Here is a 20,867-nt window from a genome sequence, read left to right on the forward strand (position 1 = left end):
GATACTTGCCTTTATTAGCCAAATTGCAGAATATAAGAGCAGGGAGGTTATGATGGAGCTAAATAAAATGTGCGTTAGGCCACAGCTAGAGTACTATGTGCAGTTCTAGTTGCCACACTATAGAAAGGATTTAAGTGCACTAGACGGGCAGTTCGGTAGCATGGTGGTTAGCACTATGGCTTCACAGCGCCCGATTCCCAGGTTCGTTTTCTGGCTTGGGTCATTGTCTGTGTGGATTCTGCACGTTCTCCCGTGACTGCGTGGGTTTCTTCCGGGTGCTCTGATGTCCTCCCACAAGTCCCGAATGACGAGCTATTAGGTAATTTGGACATTCTGAATTCTCCCTCTGTGTACCCAAACAGGCGCTGGAGTGTGGCGACTAAGGGCTTTTAAGAAAGGGTGTGGATGAGATTCACCTGCACCATGGGCTAGTTTAGCACTGTGGGCTAAGACAGCGGCTTGTAATACAGAACAAGACCAGCAGCGCGGGTTCAATTCCCGTTCCAGCCTCCCAGAACAAGCGCCAGAATGTGGCGACTAGGGGCTTTTCATAGTAACTTCATTGAAACCTACTTGTGACAATAAGCGATTATTATTATTATTATTATTTTGCCTGGGTTGGAGTGTCTTTAGTATGAAGTGAGGCTGGTTAGGCTGGGGCTGTTTCCTTAGAGCAGAGAAGGCTGAGGGAGGACCTCATCTGTGGTGATATCATGGTTGTGTTGTAATTCACTGACTGACCACAAGGAGACTCATTAGTATATAAGTGAATGATAGAGTCAGGTGACCTGAGACTGACTGGAGAGCTGGAAGAGAGAGGTTGCTTGTGCATGTTAATACTGTTATTCATCTGTTGTTTTGTATATATTTGACCCACAGTTAGTGTTAATAAATCATTTATAGCTTTAGCTACAAGTGTTCTTGTAATATAAATCAGGCCATCTGACAAGAACATTACATCATCGAACTGTGCAGAGTTTTGATGCATATTGATAGGGTAGATAGAAAGGGACTTAGTCAAGGGGTCACTAACTAGTGGGCATGGATTTAAGTTAAGGGGCAGGGGATTTGAGGAAAACATTTTTACCTAGAGGGTGGTGGGAATCTGGAACTCACTGCCTAAAAGGGTGGTAGAGGCAGGTGCGCTTACAACATTTAAGAAGCATTTAGATTATAATTTGAAACATCAAAAGATATAATGCTATGGACCACGTGCTGTAAAATGGGATTAGAATAGATAGGTATTTGAAGGACTTTTATATGTCCTGATCAAAAAGCTCTCCGGGACGCAGTTTCAGAATTCCGCTCTCCCTTAGCATTTCACTCTTTGCCTTCCCAATTAATATTGGGGAGGTTGAAATCACCTCATATTATTACCCTATTATTTTTACACTTCTATGAAATTTGTCTGCATATCTGCTCTTCAATCTCTCCCTAACTACATGGGGATCTATAGTACACTCCCAGCAAAGCCCCCTTTTTGATTTGTTGTTCCACCCATATGGCTTCAGTTCAAGAGCCTGCTAAGATAACATCCCTTGAATATACAGATCTATTTATTTATCTCAGTCTCAGATGTATAGAATGAAAAGTGAAGTCCCGGTGCAGACTTCTGCAGAGCATCATTTATCACATCCTACCAAGCAAAAAAGGATCCCATTATTGTCATTTATGCATTTACGGAATGTGGGCGTTTCTGGCTAGGCCAGCATTTATTGCCCATCCATAGTTACCCTTCAGAGGATAGTGGTGAGCTGCCTTCTTGAACTGATGCAGTCCCTGAGGTATATGTATACCTACAGTGCTGTTAGGGAGGGAGTTCCAGGATTTTGACTCAGCGACAGTGAAGGAACTGCAATATGTTTCCAAGTCAGGATGACGAATGACCTGGAAGGGAATCTCCAGGTGGTGGTGTTCCCTGGTATCTGCTTCTCTTGTTCCTTCTAAACAGTAGTGGTTGTGGGTGAGAGGCACTGCCTAAGGAACATTGGCGAGTGCTGCAGTGCAATGCGTACCAGTGCAGATGGTACACATTGCTGTCACTGTATGTCAGTGGTGGGAGGAATGAATGCATGTGGAAGAGATAGGAATCAAACAGGCTGCTTTATCCTGGGTGGTGTTGAGTGTTGGTGGAACTACACTCATCCAGGCAAGATGGTGAGTTACTCACCACAGGATACCTAGTCTTTGATCTGATTTGGTAGCCACAGTATTTATATCGCTAGCGTAGTGTAGTTCAGTTTCTGGTCAGAATGTTGACAGTGGGGGATTCAGCGATGGTAATGCCATTGAATGTCAAGGGGCGATGGTTAGATCCTCTCTTATTGGAGATGGTCATTACCTGTGGTGCGGATGTTACCTGCCATATGTCAGATCAAGCTTGGATATTGTCCAGGTCTTGCTGCGTTTGGGGATGAACTGCTTCAGTATCTGAGGTATCGCAAATGGTGCTGAACATTGTGTAGTCATCTGTAGAATCCCCACTTCTGACCTTATGATAGAAGGAAGATCTCTTACTCCCTGTCTCTTACCTCCCAACCAACGATCAATCCATGCTCCAAAGTTATCTCAATTTGGTACACTTTCACTATTGCTAATAATCTCTTTTGCAGAACTGCACCAATGCCTTCTGGAATGTACAGGAAACATTCATAGACTCTCATCTATCTAATATGCCAGTGACCACCCCTAAACATATAATTAAACTAGATGATGGACAAAATTTACACTCCACGAATCCTTGCTTACATTCTTTGAGCAGCTCAGTGTTAATAAAAATGTATGGATATTTTTATTTGCCAGCAGTGTTTTTCTGTTATTTTTCTGAAAAGGTTTGCGGGAGAATAAAATGCAATCACTAAAGAAAGACTTTGGACTGATAAGATCTGTGGCACTTACAATATCCTCTCAAAATGAGATTTGTGCATCTGAATGGCCACATGGGATAAAGTGGTTAACATTTGGGAAAACCAAACAAAAAGCTTTGATAATTATGAATACATGCTATTGTCCACCAACTCTGGTGATGTTCTTTACGATAGTTGACTGGGCTGGTGCCAAACCATCATGAACTCTCAATAACTACAGAACTCACTGGGCTCAGAACGTGCCCAGCCATAGTTGGGATGCAATCATTCTACATTCTTTTTTAAAGTTAATTGAAAGTATATGGATGGTTTTGTTTTACATTTTTTCAATTATGTGTTCACTGAAGATTGGTAACACTTATGAATGGAACTTTTTATTTCATACTTATGTACGTTATCAAACACTTTCAGGCCAAATGTTAATATGCTTAAATGCATATTAGAAAATTCTCTAATGTTCTCTCGGAAGACATCTCAGTCCCAGCCTAATAATAACATATCCATTGCACTATTAAAGAAATTTTTCAGCATGCGTCAAAAGTACATAAACTTCTCCGAATTTGACAACTGGGCGACATTCTTGCTTTTCTAACAACATCATCATGTTGTACATACTAAGGGGGGTAGATGAAGTGAAAGATTTTGGCGTACAAGTACACGGGTCTCTAAAGACAGCTGTTTAAGTAGGCAAGGTGTTAAATAAAGCATATGGAATGCCCTCCTTCATTTGGCAGAGGTATAGAATATGAAAGTAAGGATATAATGTTGGAATTTTATAAAACACTGGTGAGGCCACAACCGGAGTATTGTGTACATTTCTGGTCACCACATTACAGGAAGGACATAATTGTTCTGGAGTTGTGGCCAGGGCTAGAAAAGTGTAGCTATGAGGAGCGTTGAATAGGTTTGAGTTATTTTCTGTGGAACAAAGAAGACTGAGGGGTAACTTAATTGAGCTGTACAAAATTATGAGGGTAAGAGGTAGAGTGGACAGAATTAAATTGTTTTCCTTTGTGGGAATTCTAGAACCTGGGAACATAGATTCAAGGTAAGTGGCAGAAGGTGTAGAGGGCAGGGTCGCTGCTGAGTTGGTGGCGGAGGGAGAAATCCTGAACTCTTTTTAAAAGTATCTGGATCGGCACCTTAAGAGCTGTCAGCTACAGTACTATGGACCAGGTGCGAGAAGGTGAGGTTAGATAGGGCACCTGGGTGACCACGGACTGGCATGGATAAGATGGGCCGAATGGCCTCATTCTGTGCTGTAACTTTCCTATGGTTCTATCTGGTCTCCTTAAACAAGTTGGCCAAATTAAGGGCAACCATTGTTGTGGATCTGTGCCAAGCATTGAGACTATCCAGCATTTCACCAACAGACAGAATGCATTCACCCCATTAGTCAGGGCTAATTTTAAAACATGGTAAAATAAGTGAAAAACCAATGTTTAACCTACATCTAGTCACTGAAGAGATGAGCATTCTATAATTGCCCTAGCCTAATCGTTCCTTTTTTTTCCAGGCGCTTACTTAATCAAAGTTTTTGAAATTAGCTTTTACACTAAGAAATTCTTGAACACGTCCCTCCTCTGATCCATTAAGCCTCCTTTTCTGGCATTATCTGCTGTACCTTTTCAACCAGTAAAAACGTAAGAGAACAAGCAGTCTCAAGGTGATTGTCATGCACATAAGAGTTGACTGAGACAATCATTCATAAGTAATTGGGTATTTGCACTCACTATGAGGAAACAAATAAAAAAAGTAACTCAATGGGTGGAAACCCATGTTTTGTTTCTCCATATTTCTTGAGATTGCTAATTCGAGCCATGATTAATTGGTTGGGGGGTTGACACTGAATCAGGCTGAAGTTTACATTGACGGATAAAACCAGGCATTGGATTAAAGAAAGATTGTGGATTAGCAACATTTGTAATAATCTTCAACGAGGATTAGTTTCCTCACTGTGTAGCTATGCAATGTTTTCCTTTTTCAGCAGCACTCGTGAAAGTTGTTGGCCCTTGAGAACTAATTGTCAGTGTTAAGTTACAACATTCTTAAAAGACAAAACATGATCTAATCTTACCACCGATTGATTTATTGTACCTGTACTGGCCAAATGTACAAGAGTTTAGCATTAAATTGGATACATGAGTAAGAGGGTCGATTACAAAGAGGAAGGTCTTCATGCCAGAGGTTGACCATTCAACACACAAGCTTTTTGGGCAAGGTTTTGCTATCACTATGGTGCAAGATAGATAGAAAACACTGCAATTGGATTAAGATGAATGCTAATTAAATGCACATGTCTGAATTTTAGGGCAAAATCTCACACTACTCCCAACGTGGATTCTAAGGTGAGGGTGAATGGATGGGATTCCCCCTCCCAGGAACCTGCCCGCTGGCACTATTTCATGCTTGGGCAGGCAGGGCCTCAGGTGATAATCCCAACCCTTCACCTATTACAGTCCCTAAGTGGCCACCTAATGGTCACCTACGAACCTTTTCCTGCCTGCCTCAATTTTTAGGCTGGCAGGGGCAGGTCCGAGTCTGAGTGAAATTGACAAAAAAGCTTTTTTGCCATCTCAGGTGGGGAGGTTCATGGAAGGGGGGGGGAGGTTCATGGAAGGGGGGAGAGGTTCATGGAAGGGGGGGGGAGGTTCATGGAAGTGGGGGGAGGTTCATGGAAGGGGGGGGGTTCGCTTCGCACTGAAGGCCCCTTCAGAGTTGGGACGTGGGACGTCCTCCGCTCCGGGAATTGGAACTCTGGGAACCCCCCCCCCCAAACCTTGGCCTACGCCCTCATTGCTGTGATCACCTTCCTCCCAACCCCCCCCCCCCGCCACTCCCCCACCCTCCCTCCCCCCCCCCCAATGTCCCCTACCCTCTCACCCCTGGGACTTCCTTTCCAACAGTCCCGGCCGGTACATAGTTCCAGGCAGTGCACTGCCGTACCACTTCTGGCCACTGCACACTGTGCCTGGCTGAATTGGGAGAGCTGTCGGCCAGTCTGGTTGCCTGATAGCTCTCCTGGGTTGGACTTCCTTCCAAGGGAAGATGGCAATGCCACCGACTTCCGATCAACGCTCAAGTGAGCATTAAACAGTGGTGGGAGTTAGAGAGTCGCCACTGCACGTTAGGTGCCGACTCTTGGGGTGCTCACCATCCTTAAAATCCAAACCTTAGACTCATTTAAAGTAAAATTGTAGATTCAGAAGCATAGATAATGGCAGGAGATTATGATGTTGTAGATAATGTGTGGCCAACTGATACCCTATGCGCTGCACGCAGCTCTTCAGTGGAGTTTCCTTTTTAACTTCAGATGGAACACAAATCTGCAGTGGTTTTTAATACACTGTAATAATGTTATTTAACCTTCTTCTTTAACTGCTCATCATACTCTAATGAGCTCAAGACTGTAAATGCTGGCTCGTTGGTAGAACAGAAGCTTCTAATGTTTTTGTTCTGGTTGTCTGAGCTTTGGGAAACCCATTGCCCATAGGAGCCTTCACTAGCCCACACCTATAAAGGCTTGTTTTTTTATTAAAAGAAGGTTGAATTGAAAGAATTGTGTGCGTTTTTTAACTTTGGTATCAACATCACTAGTTGAAAGAAAATGCTCAGAACCTGACACATTAAACATGCACTTCTCTTCAAAAACTGTGCAAACATGTACTTCAACAGGAGGGTGTGTGACGGGATGGAAGCAGAGAGAATTGGTGACGTAAAGGTTAAAACAAAACATGGCAATAAATTAATCTATGCGAAGCAATCGATAAGATCAGTGGGATGAAATGCTAATGCTACGTTCTTCAGGACTAATGATGGAGCCTTTAAAATGCGCAGAAATAGAGAATGCAGTGTCGTTAATATTTATGACTAGCTGGAGACTGCACAAGACCTGCTCTTGGAACAGTCTGTAAATTAATATGTTGGCAACAAATCTTGAAGTCAGGCACGTTCCTCTCCTCTTAAATGTGTTCAGGCATTTCAAATCAAATGTAATCAAACTATGTGGAAATTGGAAATTGACTGTGCGCAATAACTGAACCGACAAAGTCAGCCGACTTGAAGCTGAAATCAGGGCTTTAATTTAGTTCTGAGCAGCAGAGCAAATGTGCAGGCCAGTTCTCCGAGCTGCAAGGAGAATCACCAGGTTGTAAAATATTAATTTGTGATTCCTGTTGGAATAACTTCAGACATGAAGAACATGCTTCCTTTTTACTACTGTACTTCAGCAAAGATAACATTCGGTAAAAAATGTCAAACCGGGGGTGGGGACAATTCCAGGCGATGTTCATTTGCTATGAATCACTAATGTTATATAAGCCATAGGCATCATAGAATGCACGATGACTTTTGCCTCAATCTTCAGACGCACACAAAGCATATAATAGACCGATGCTGACAGCATTCTGAGATTTAAAATGCTTTTAAATGAATTTGACTTAAAATCAACCAATGTTTTGAGTCTTTTATATGCATTTAGTCTTGAGATTTAAAAACTGAAAGTAGACACCAAGATCTGTAAATGGTGTACCAGAAGGCCCACTGCACTGATAGAATTTTGAGGAGACCGAATTTCCATCCGCCTGCATATCTTCACCCAGTGCCAAACCCCAACCTAAGGATTCATTGTCTTTCAAAGTGCAAGGGACTTGGATTTAACTTAAACATTTCTGAGTGTGATTTTGGACGGGTTTGGCAGGATGTTTCTCGATGTCCGGGTTGGCGAGATCAAGGCCCATTATTAATAGCACTTAGTTCTGGAAATAAGCCCACGGGATTCTTGCCATTACTGGCTGTCTCGCCATCTAAGTCGCCGGACCTGTGCCTCAGCGCCTCGCCATTAACAAGAGAGAGCTGCATTTAAACGTTCCCTCACCACATACTTCCTGTCAACACACAGTCAATAAGCATGGCATAGTACAGATCTGCTCCTCTCATTGGGGAAGCCAATCTGGCCAGGATTCTCAATGCCATCAATGTGAGACGGAACATCCTGTTGCCCTGAGGGGGTCGGAGGATCAATAGCAGGATCACCAATTCCACCTGGGAGGCAGTGGTAGTGACTGTAAGTGCAGGCAACATGACCAGGAGGACCACCGTTCAATGTCGTAAAAAGACCAACAATTCCACCGAGCTGCCAGGGTAAGTTATCACCTCTCTCCTGGCAACAGTTCCACCTGCCACCCCTCAAGTTCCCAACTCGCCGCCCCCCCCCCCCCCCCCCCCCCCCCCCACCACCACCCAAATCACTGGCTGACACCTCCCACCCTTGCCATATCCAATCTTCGTGCATGTTCTTCAGCACCCACCAGCACCCGCTTTGAGGAACGGTCCCAGGAAACCGTGGAGTTGATCAAGGAGTGATCAGTCACCGACAGTGAGGTTGAGCTGTGCTGTAGAAGGGAGCATCCATTGCTCCTTCACCCAGATGACCTGTCTCAAGTGAGTTGTTCATGTCAGACAAAATAATCCTTCCCTCTCACTGACCACATGTCCATTGTCTTGCAGGATCCCCATCTGATGAGGCCGGGCTATCTGGAGTCATTCCCCCCCCCCCCCCAAACCAAGTGACCACCTCGGAGGAGACCATCATCGAGGCATCACAGCTATCAACCCCACCTTGCACCAGCTCAGAGACACACACCTCAGTGGGCAACATTAGTGGACAGGCTTCTGGCGCACAATCTAGAGAGCACCACACAGTTGCTGATGCTCATCAGATGGAGGCATGAACATTCAAGAGAGTCAGCAGTCGGAGGTCTACTGGATCCCAGGACTCTGTTGGATCCCAGTCAGACGCTGAGGCTTTGGACAAGGTTCTCCCGGAGCTGATGTGGACGATAGGACACAGCCATGATATTCAGAAGGATATGTCAGTGATATTCCAGCGTGTACATAGCCAATTGGAGAACTCCCAAAGGCTGCAGGAATAGGAGATGATGCCGACGATGCGTGTCACCGAGGCCAACACTGCAGCTTGGAGAACGATGTCCGGGTCTTGAATTGTGGTGCTCAAGGCATGCCTCAGTCTGTGGAGACCATGGCTGAGGATGTCCCATTCACTGAGGGACATGACCCAGACACAGGTGGACATTGCCAAGGCACTGCAGGGCATGGCAGTCACTGAGGAGCATCATTGAGGGCATCAACACCATGGCACACGCAATGGGGAGCCAGTAGGACTGGCAGAGCCAGAGGACTCAGAGGGCTCTGGAGCTCACTCAAGCTGCTCCTCCATACCAGAGAGACCCCAAGGGCCCAATGGGCACCATCAGGGAGGAGGAGGTGCTGGAGGCCAAACCAGGGCCTGCCACCAAGGAGATGATGATGGTCTCTAGCTCTTCCAAATACCCCTTCCTGCCACAGCAGGCAGAACAGTGTGGCACAGCAATGCCAGTTACACCGGTAAGTTAGCAGCAGCTGTAATTGCCCCTGTTATGGGCATCCACAATATTTAACGATAGCTTGAAGGCCTCCCAGATGAAAAGCCCCTCACACTCCTGGCCCGGGGCGACCCCGGACCTGGAACCCTTCAACCCCCCCCTTGACCAAACCCAACCCCACGAAGGGTATTCCCCCCCACCCCTCCCTCAAGCCCGAGCACTGGGGCAGCAGCCGGAAAATGGAAATGGCCACTCACCTTCTCAGTTCCCTTCAGTGCGTCAGCTTCACGTTTTTAAAAAGGAGTACTAAACGATGTCCACATGATGTCTCGCTGAGGTGCCAGTTAATACCTGGGACGCCATTGCATTCGACTTCAATCTCACGAATGATATGGAAATTAATGCAAATGAGGATTAATGATATGCTCGCCATTTTTGGGCATAATCCGGAACTCTCTCGCAGGAGCGGGCCGGTGACATAGCAAAAACTGATTTGTGCCGGGTTTTGGTCTATCTCGGTATTTAACCGATCAGGCCAGATCCATGCCGGCTGCAACACGGTGTTTAAATCGCGTCCATAGTTTATGTACCTTCTCAGGTGGAGATACTTGTCCATAAGGTGACTTGAATTTTCGATGAATTTTCACCTGCGACAAAGCAAACAATAGAGTCAATAAGCAGTGCCACCTACTACCTGGCCTCTGTTCTACCAGCTGCCCAGTTGCAGACAAGACAGTCTGACTTTCCATTATCCAGTTAAATTTTGTGTTGTATAATTATGCCACATGAGTCTACTCATTGCATGACGTGGGGTTGGAACCGAGGGCTGCTTACAGGGTGTTAGGACGGTGAGGGGAACGCAAAGGTTGTCGTACTGATTAAGTACAAACAAAAAGGTTAACTTCTTGTGAGGAAGTGACGGTGTATTTTTCCATGAGGAAATGCTGAACTGCCCAATAATTTTTGTGCGCGTTTTACTTTGCAGGTCGGCTTAATTTTAATGAATATTGTTGAGCGGAATAATTCAAAGTGGAGCACCCGAAAGAACCAAATCCCAGCCCTAGCAAGTTGAATGGAGTGACCAGAAATGAGGGTGTGGACCAGAATGCTGATCCAGGTCATCAGAACACTGAAATTTGCAACCCCAGGAGTGACTGTATGACCACCGAAATGAAAGATCTATCTCTACAGCCGGATCAGCCACTGCCACCTCTCACGGAACGGAAGAACGGTAAGCTGCGTTTTTTTGTTGTATGGGGAAAGGCATGAGGGTGGCATTGCATAACAGTTATTAGCCAATGAGTGAATAAGCTGCACCCAAATTCGTCTTTAATTTTTTCAGTGCAGAGTGAAATATTGTTCAATAGTCCAAGCAACAATAGTGTGGACCAAGTAATTTCCTCATCCTAAATCTTCAATGAAATGGAAGGTTCCTATGCACAATGCTCCAAAACATCTACAACACATCTGACAGAACTCGGGAAGCTTCATTTTCAACAGCACCAATCCAAAGGAACTGGAGTCCCCTTCAGTTTCAGAATCAATTTTGGTTAAAACAACAATGCTCGGTGTTCATACTGACTCAGTCCTCTGCAATGGTTATTTTCTTTCTTTCCTGAAATTAAAAGTTGTCAGTTTTTTTTAAGGCAACTGTACTAAGTTACCAACTGTTAGTTCTGTCAGGATACATATATGGTCTACTTTATTTGAAACTAATTGTATCTAACTTACTGAGTTGATAAGAAAATCTGGTGGATCACTATTTTTTTTTCCTTTTTTAATTAAAGTAAATGTCTTCCTCAAGGCTTGATGCTTGTTGCTGAAGACCCTTCATATATAATTAGGTTATCTTCAAACTGCTATTTTACCATTGACATTTGGCATATGTTATAAATCTAGTTGATATAAAGAAGGTTATGGAGTGTTGCAGATTAAACTCTTTATCTCCAGAGACTCCAGTTTGTGTGATGATAATGTTACTCTTTTGCAGTACTTGTGAAAGTTCGAGCAAAGTGCACAGTGCGTTAGTGAACCAGGTTTTTGGCAATGTTGTGACAAGACATAAGATCAGGAATAAAGTGGAGTTGAAGTATAATCATTGTTGAATTGCAAGGACTAGGGTGGCATAGTGATTAGCATTGCTGCCTCACATCGTCAGGGATGCGAGTTTAATTCCGGCATCGGATGACTGTCCATGTGGAGTTTGCACGTTCTCCCCGTGTTTGCGTAGATTTTCCCCGGTGCTCTGGTTCCTCCCACACTACAAAGAGGTGCAGATTAGGTGTATTGGCCATGTTAAATCAGCCTTTTAGTGTCTAAAGATGTGGAGGTTATGTGGGGTTACGGGGATGGGGGCAGAGGTAGGGTGTTCTTTCAGAGGGTCGGTGCGGACCCAATGGGCAGAATGGCCTCTCTGTCCGCTGTAGGAATTCTATAGTTCTATTCTATGGTTCTATGTGGCAACCAATTTACTGATAGCAAGGTTCCACAAACAGGAACGAAATAAATAAGCATGTAATCTGGAGTTCTATAAAGATAAATACAGAAATCAGGATAACTCCTCTGCTCTTTGGTGAAATGGTATCATGGAATCTCAGCCAAAATACAACACCTCTGACAGTACAGCCAGTCTTGATTATGTGCACTCATCTCTGGAGTAGAACCTGAACACACTACCTTCTGACTCCGAGGCGAGAATGCTGCCACTGAGCCAAGACTGAGACCTCATTATGTTGGCATGTAATCCTCTAATGAGGAGTTGTTCATCTCCAGGAGGCTATAGAGTGACAAGACCTGGGCAGTTTTCTCATCCCCATCACTTCCTTATACCTAAGAGAAGCCAAGTCTTAATGCTTGCAATTTGGATAGGAGAACAGAGCTCAGACTGAATGAGGGTGAATCAAAAGCAAAACAGAACAAATCTTGGTTATGGAGATTGAAAAATTACTGGTAGCGTATATAAAAGCCTTGCTTTCAACCTAACACACCTGGGCTTCTTTTACAGCCTATTTGATTTTAGTCTCCTCTGGAGTCAACAGAGCCTATAAAGTTTTGATAGACTGGCATCTGGTTTTGTTAAGTGCCCCTGGTTCCCTAAGTAGTGAATAAGACTAGTTTGAAGTCCAAGAATGGTTTTACTTTTGTGCTGAACTTGGCTACCGCAATCAGGATGGGTCGAAAAACAACAATGCATCACCTGGTGACTGGCTCACTGGAAACATTTTGGAGCTTTTAATTACAGCTTTAGAAGTTAAAGTTGCAACTACTTGGGCTTTATCCAATCAAAATGGTTTGGAAAATTAAATTTTTTTCTGCTAAAGTGAGTCACTACCATTAACTGTTGGTGGCTGGGCAGCACGGTGGCCTAGTGGTTAGCACAACCGCCTCACGGCGCTGAGGTCCCAGGTTCGATCCCGGCTCTGGGTCACTGTCTGTGTGGAGTTGGCACATTCTCCCCGTGTCTGCGTGGGTTTCGCCCCCACAACCCAAAAAAATGTGCAGAGTAGGTGGATTGGCCACACTAAATTGCCCCTTAATTGGAAAAAATAAGTGGGTAATCTAAATTTAAAAAAAAAAAACTGTTGGTGGCTGCTCGTAACTTCCATTGAAGCATCCAAGGGTGATTATGGCACAGCAATCTCAATATTAAACCCATTGCATGGAATTTTCAGAGATTTTTCAGAATTTCAGTCCCGCCGAGAAAACTGGGGAGAATTCCGTCGGCAACAATAGCAGGAAAATCCACCATATATTCAGACTCTTTAACAGAATTTATTTTTCCACGTCGTGCTCCTGGCGGCTTGCCTCTAATTCGCTTGTCCTGCGATAACTTGATCTCAGCAATCAGTGCCCCTTATAAACACCTCCCCAGCACTTGTTCCAAGTCCAGTTGGGGGGGGTCCAAGTCCAGTTGGGGGGGGGTATGACTATCAGGAATTTTGACTGAATTTTTGGGTGGCACAGTGGTTAGCACTGCTGCCTCACAGCACCAAGGACCCGTGTTCAATTCCGGCCTCCGGTCTGTGGGGAGTTTGCACGTTCTCCCCGTGTCTGCATGGGTTTCCCCCCCAAGTGCTCCGGTTTCCTCCCACAGTCTAAAGATGTGCAGGCGAGGTGAATTGGCCATGCTAAATTGCCCCTTCATGTCCAGGGCTGTGCAGCTTAGGTTCCGGGTTACGGGATAGGGCAAGGTGGATGGGGGAGTGTAAACGGGGAGGGTGCTTATTCAAAGGATCGGTGCAGTCTTGATGGGCCGAACGGCCTCCTTCTATTGGGATTCTATTTGATTCTATTCTAAGACAGCACCATGTTTCATGGAGGGAGCCCTCACCGAACATCCAGATGGTGCCGAAAAGAAGCCTGACATCCCGCGATCGGCCAGACATGTAGCAAGCAAAGTCACTAACCCCACCTGGGAGCATAATGACCATGATAGTGAGTGCCAGCTCACTGCATAAGAAGATGGGGCTACAGTGCCAAAAGATGATAAATGACCTTTTTTGTGCAGCCAAGGTAAGTCTGCCGCCTCATGTCCACCGCTGCACCATCTAACTCACACCTCACACTTCCATGGTGAAAACTCTCCCAGCCACCTTACGAGGTCCCAACACTTGTCATGGTGCTCCCCCCCCACCCCCCCCCCCCCCCGCCCCCCCCACTCCCAAATCCCCATGTTCACCCCAATAGATAAGCTGCTCCTCATGTCACCGCTCACCTCCCATGCATGCCAGTCTTCATTACCATCTGGCCTAGCCTACACATTCCCCATCAGTCTCATTGTAGGACAAACCCGAGCACCTGGGGCATGCCTTTTCTGCGGGTGATCGATGGCCTTGGATCCTTGCTGGCCTGGTTCCGGTCCAAGTTGATGCACATGTAGGCCCTTGCAAAGAGCGCATCTGTGACCTCCCTTATCCACTAGTGCACAGCAGCCTGGGAGATGCCGCACAGGACACCCACACAGTCCTGAAAGGAGCCAATGGAATGGAAACTCAAAGCGGCAATAAATTTCAGGGTCACAGGCTATGGGTGACCTCACAGTCCATATGGTGCCAACTCTTGCATCACCTGGCACAGGTGGTCCAGCGTGCATGGGACAAATGCAGTGTTCTCCGACACTGGAGCCCTCACATCTGGAGGTAGGGAGTTCTACGGTGGAATACCCATGGCCGGCCGATGGTATCTCTTCTGAGCTTCCACCAGCTGGGATCCCGCTCCCGGAATATCAACGGTCTTGCCTCCCCTCCTCTGCAGGACGCTGGTCCTGGCCATGTGCAGCGGCATGCCGGTGTTGCTGCTGTTGCTCGATTGCAATCAAAAGAATGGCCAGATCGACAGGCACCATGATTTCCTGAATCAAAAACTGAAAGGAAGAGAATATCAAAGTGAGTGATGAGGGGTCCAGATAATTGCCTGACCCACAGCCCTCTCAGGATCTGGGACATCCACCCATGCACATCCCCCTATGTGAGCACCTTTCCAATGAGCCATACACTCCCTCCCCTGTTACACAATTGTTTCTTCCACAAAGGTGCCCCTCTTAACTTCACTTGAATGAAGCACCTCCACCCTTGAGTGCCTCAGAGGGCCGTGTGACCTTCCTCAAGAGTGAGGAGTTAGGGTAGTTGAATGCAGTCAATGGACCTGTGTTCTGACCTCATGGGAGAATGAAACGCTGCCACCCATCATCTCCTGAATGGGGTGATTGATGAGCGACTTTGCCATCATGATTTGAATTGGGGGCCACACCTGTGTCACCGCTCTGTTCTGGAGACATGAGTATTAGCCTTGGAGTACAATGCTTGGGATTTAGGCTTCCAATGGGTTCACAATTGAGTGGCAATCGTTGGCGCACTCATGCATTGCAATGCTGACTAAATTGACACAATTGACTCATCATAGAAGGATCTGGGAGATGATTAGGCAACTGATTTCCCTTTGTGGCAGGCGAGGCACACCTGATGCATGTGAAGACTTCAGTTTGTAGTCAACTTCATCCTTAGAGAGCACCCTCATTCCCCAGCTTTCATGGGTTATGAATTAATCAAGCCTTCCAACTTGAACAGCCAGCCACCGATACACTAATCGCTGGCAGCCTGGCCTCCATAACCAGTGGCCATGAACTTCTGGGCATTTCATGCCCTCTAACCTCAAAGTGCAGCCTGAGTGTGGGGGTTCATTCTGACTGCACTCGTCCTGTCCCCTGTATGCCTTCCTGAGGTTGGAAACCACCCCTTGTCAGAGTCCCCCTGTCCGCCCAAGCAGCCTGACATCTCACAGAACCCAATCCAGGGACCTCACAGTCGCCTGTGCTGAACCAGTGGGTTCACCTCCACCCATCTACTTTCCAGCTGCCACTCTAGAAGGGTAATCCCTCAGTGGTGATATTGCCACAAGCCCAGCAATGAGGACACGGGAAGCGATAACTGCATATAAGCCACCTAACCCCTTTAAACCTCGAGGCTCACAACCATGAAGGGCTGCCATAGCCTGTGAGTGACCCCACCCCATGAGATGCCGTGACTGCACACCCCTCCCACCCCTGACACTGAGTTGCACTTATCTGGGTCCCATGTGACCAGTGGGTCTCCGGTGACCCTGCTATAACTGGAGCCTAATTTTGACCTGAACACTCACCTCCGATATCCCCTTCGGAGGTGAGGTCACCAAGTTTTCATTCTTATACAGCTGTTGTAAATCGCGCTGGCATGATGTTATGCTGGCGCCCGATGAATATTCAGTGAAGGGGTTGTGGGGGGTGAATATTCAGTGAAGAGACTGCGGGGGGGGGGGGGGGGGGGGGGGGGATGGGGGGATGTCCCAGCAGGAAGGCTCACTAATGAGATGCTAATGTGTTTAAATGAGGTTCCCTACCTTTTGTGGCAGGATTCTCGTCACGTCACGGGCAAGGGGTCCGGAAAATCTGAAAACATGATCATGCCGGTGAGAATCCCGTTTCCCACCGTATTTTGCGCCCACGTTGCCGTTTTCGCCGACGGCTAATGCGGACAGAAAATTACCTCCTCCGTTATATTTCAGTACATTCTTAAATGAATCAATAATAATACATTTGCTGGAACTTTGCTTCAGTTTGCTTTAAGACAGATTCCTTAAAATTCCAGTATGTACACGGATAGGGAAAATTAAAAGTACAGAAAGATTGTAATTGCATCACAATTTTGTGTGTAGAGTTTGAAAAGTTTTATTCTCCAGCTGTCATGTCAAGTATAAATAGAACAATTCAAGTAAAGTCAAACTAGACTTTGCTGTTGTACACAAATATTCTTTCTCAAAAGCATTAAACATCTGCTCTGTTATTAGCAGTGAGTGCAAATTGGCTCTTGAATTCAAACAACATGGAGACAATCCGGACACAGGCCTATGGAACTGTGATTCTAGTCCAACCTTTCCAACTTTCATGCATGTATCTAGTGCCTTATTAATGAGTGCTCAGTTGGCTAGACAGCTGGTTCATGATGTAGAGCTAGGCCTGCAGCGCGGGTTCAATTCCTGTACCAGCTGAAGTTATTCACGGAGGCCCTGCTTTCTCAACCTTGCCCCTCGCCTGAGGTACGGTGATCCTCAGGTTAAATCACCACCAGTCAGCTCTCCCCGTCAAAAGGCAAAGCAGCCTATGGTCATATACTATGGAGACTTTACCTTTACCTTAAAGAGCCATAAACAGTTCTCCAGCTATGCGCATGCCAGGGTAGACATAACAAATGAGAAAAATAGTAGAAAGAAAAGAGAGAAGTAAAAGAATATTTTAAAATGTTCTTCTGCCTCACTGATCTCAGAGCCATGTGCACTTTCTTTGTTGGGCCCCAAAAATTCAATCGCAAGACAATCCTTCCAAAAACATTCATTAAGTGGTTTCCATATTTCCCGGCATCCTCAATTTCTTCACTGCTTTTATTCTTAAGCATCCTGACTCCCTTCCTAATTTCCCCCTGTTGTCTCACAGCCTTGCTGAGTTTTTATGTGTTCAATCCTGGAGTTTAATGCTAATGTTAAGGCCTCGAAGTGATGTCGTGAGCAAGCTCCCATTCGTAGGTCAGACTTTTGTAACTCTCCTTTTAAATTCTTAGATTGTGAGATTTAGGCTCTCAAAATCAGTTCCTAATTTAACCATAAAAGCTTCTAACACTGAAGCAGGCCAGTCCGCCGACCAAAACTTAATACCACTTCCCTGCTCTATCCATATCTCTACCACTGCACCATTTGCTTATCTGCTTTTTCCTGAACAGACACATTGGTCTATGCATCAGCTTTTCCCTGTTCCAAAGCATTCCAGCCACTCTCTGCAAAACAAAATTCCATCTGACCTCGCCCTCCACTTGCATGGCGACAAATTTAAATAGATGACTCCCTAATCCCTGACTGTCCAACCAGAGGAAATATTTACTCTATTTCTACTCGCCTGATCAAAAATGCCTTCAGAATTTTGAATACATCTAAATCTTCGCCCAGTGTATCATTCAATTTTAGTTTTACCTCAACAAATAAATCTAATGGGATTACATGGAATTTGTAAGAACTAGTTCTGGGATAGCTCAAAGATTATCTTCTTGAAAGTGTGTGTGTGTGTAGGTTGAGGTAAGCATTTAAAATGCAATTCATTTGCAAGTTGGAGTTGAAACTCCGAGTCAGTCTTTATTTGATACTTTATCATCCAAGTAATGAAGTAACTCTTCATCATTTACGGTTGTTGAATGAGATATTTCAGTTTTGCGGAATTAGGGATGACTGCACTGAACCTTTTTTTGGCACTCAGAATGGAAATGTGTCGCAAAAGCTAACAAAAAAAACCCCGTAATGCACAAGATTAAAATATAATTCCCATGTGAAAGATTAAAGACGTGGATTTTGAAACCACTTGTTCGACTGAAAAGCATAGTGGCAGTCAATAACAAAAGGTGCTGAAGGCTTTGCTGTCCAGAAACAAAATGATATTGAGAAATTTGTAACACAAACCCCACTCAACGTTCGTGCAGACTGAAGAATTCATCACTTGACGGTTAGTATTTCACTTCACAAGCTAATCGTATGTGTTTAAATGCCACTTAAATCTGAGAGTAAGAGTCGGAGGAATTCCAGATATTTCACGTTAGATATATTTTTAGAATATCAAGATTTACATGTTGTGGAGATACATTTGGGTTAAAGTAATGATACAAGTGAATTTTCCATGACAAGGGATAGATATGCAAAGAAGTTAAAGGGCACATTTGAAGCTTAATTTCTACAGTACTCTAGGCTTTTGTGTAGAAGTGCATGATATTTTCAATTGGAAACTCAGGTTGGTTGACATATAAATATATTTTAAGAGCTTATTTTGCAATTTATGTAAGTTATTATAACTCCCCCCCCCCCCCCCCCCCCCCCCCACCCCACGAGGACCACGGGGAAACAAGCTTTGATTCCCCATGGGACTCATGGATTACTTGCTCCCCAGGTAGGGGATGGTGGCCAACCAACTGGGGCTCGTTAAGGCAGGGTATAAAACAGGCCCAACTCAGGACGTGGTGGGACCTATCCTTCCGGCGAGGTTTGCACTGGGAGTGAGATGCTGTGCTAAGCATGTTATTGTAAATATGTAAATAAATTAATCTTAGTTAACGATAGCTTCTTTATGAGTTATAGTTTACGGGGAGTAGGTTGTGCCAAGCAGCCTTGATTCAGTTATGAATTCAAGCACCACTCCATGAGCCATGGAATCAGACCAGCCTTTGTTAAAAGTACTGCAAAATGCGACAGTCAGGCCAATCAACCTTGGAAGCAGAGCACAGGATCCTCTATACACCACACTATGGTGCCTGTTCGAGTACACTCGAGGAGAATTCGGAATGACCAATTCACCTAACAAGCACGTCTTTCAGGGCTTGTGAGGGGAAACCAGAGCACCCGAAGGAAACCCACGCAGACATGAGGAGAACGTGCAGACTCCACACAGACAGTGGGCCAAGCCAGGAATCATACCCGGCCCCTGGTGCTGTGAAGGAACAGTGTTAAAAGCACGGTCATGAACAAAGAAACAAAGGTATTGAAATGAAAATCGCTTATTGTCACAACTAGGCTTCAAATGAAGTTATTGTGAAAAGCCCCGAGTCGCCACATTCCGGCGCCTGTTCGGGGAGGCTGGTACGGGAATTGAACCGTGCTGCTGGCTTGCCTTGGTCTTCTTTCAAAGCCAGCGATTTAGCGCTTGATCACAAACCAAGATCTTGGTCATGAACAAAGAAACACCCATTCATAATATCAATTTAGTTCTCCTCAATATTTAGCCTCTTATTAAAATCAAGTAAACTTCTATTTAATAACCTCATCAAAGATGATAATCTTTTAATAGCCATTTAAGCTTTCAATCAAACTCTGAACTCAGAACCCCTGCTGAGATAATTGTAACTTTTGAAACTCAACCAACCATTCATAATGTCATAATGATAGCCCTTAGAGAAATGTCAACAAGGAGTTTGATTGAAACTGCATGAACGGATGCTACATTTTTCTAACCGGGCCTGTCATTCAAAGCAGTCCAGCAAAGGTTTTTTTGTTTAACTGTCACGAACTGCGGCAGCTATTTGTTAAAATTTACAGAGCAAGGCATTTAGAAAAAACTTAAGCTCATTACAGCGACACAGACCTGATCTGCCTTTCAAGAGTGTTTATGTCTACTCAATCAATTCATGATTCACGCACGCTGATTCAAGGTTGTTTGGCCAGCCAAAGTGTGGTATGTTAGAACTGACTGCAGTTCTGATTTCCAGCCTGTGTGAATCACACCCTTCCTCCTTGTCCCTTCTTGCAAAAAGTGGATCTGTTGGAATTGGTGGTGGTCAATCCACATCTGGACCTGCTGCCATCTTCAGTAACGTGGAGCCAAGACTTCTGGTGGCCATGAAGTAAGAGGTCGCACATAAAGTGGCTCCTGCCTGAGGACTTGATTTTTGCCCATTTAACAGATGCTGTGCAGGTGAAAAAGTGATATAGATCTCCCCTCCATTGTGAGATGTCTATAAGTTATCAAACTAGGAGTGTGTCAAGTAAAAGGCTCTCTTCGGATTCAGAGGACGTGTATGGGACAGGAGGGGAAAACAATGCAGAGGGAACTGTGGCGTCGTTGCCTGCTCAGTGGACAACTATGAAGTCAGTGGAGTTCCTGACGACAGAATTTAGAAAGCAAAGGCAGGTGGTCATGGCCAATATGGCAAAGGTGACTGAACCAATTTGGGCAACTCTGGAAAGCATGAACCAACGATTGGAGGCCAAGAATTCGTTCATCCAGAAGGTGGGGGAGACGATCTCAGATCATGAGGATTGGATTGCCTCCTTGGAGATAAAAGTGATGATGGCGGAGGGGCACAAAATGATGAAGGCCAAAATCAATGTCTTGGAGAACCACTCCAGATGTCAAAACCTGGGATCTTTGGACTGCCTGAGGGCATAGAAGGAACGAAGGCCACAAAATATGTTCATGCAGCTGGTGTGGGAGGAGGTCTTTGCACGCCTTCCGAAAGTGGACCGAGCCCATTGGTCACCGAGGAAGAAGCCTCGAGCCAGGGAGCTGCTATGCGACCATAGTCCCACTCCACAGGTACTTAGACAAGGGAATGGTCCC

General features: G+C 45.3%; 1 protein-coding gene across 2 annotated transcripts in view; it reads left to right on the top strand.

The window, feature by feature from the left end:
- The window catches only part of myocd (myocardin), a 448,440-nt gene that overhangs the window by 120,104 nt on the left and 307,469 nt on the right, over nucleotides 1–20,867 (top strand). For both annotated transcript variants that reach the window (XM_038776977.1, XM_038776982.1), the window contains exon 2: nucleotides 10,236–10,481. In XM_038776977.1, the coding sequence (XP_038632905.1) occupies nucleotides 10,409–10,481 (73 nt within the window). In that variant the 5' untranslated portion in view covers nucleotides 10,236–10,408. The remainder of the gene's footprint in view (nucleotides 1–10,235; nucleotides 10,482–20,867) is intronic.

This window comes from Scyliorhinus canicula, chromosome 18 (assembly GCF_902713615.1).
Source record: "Scyliorhinus canicula chromosome 18, sScyCan1.1, whole genome shotgun sequence".
Taxonomy (NCBI): Eukaryota; Metazoa; Chordata; class Chondrichthyes; order Carcharhiniformes; family Scyliorhinidae; genus Scyliorhinus; species Scyliorhinus canicula.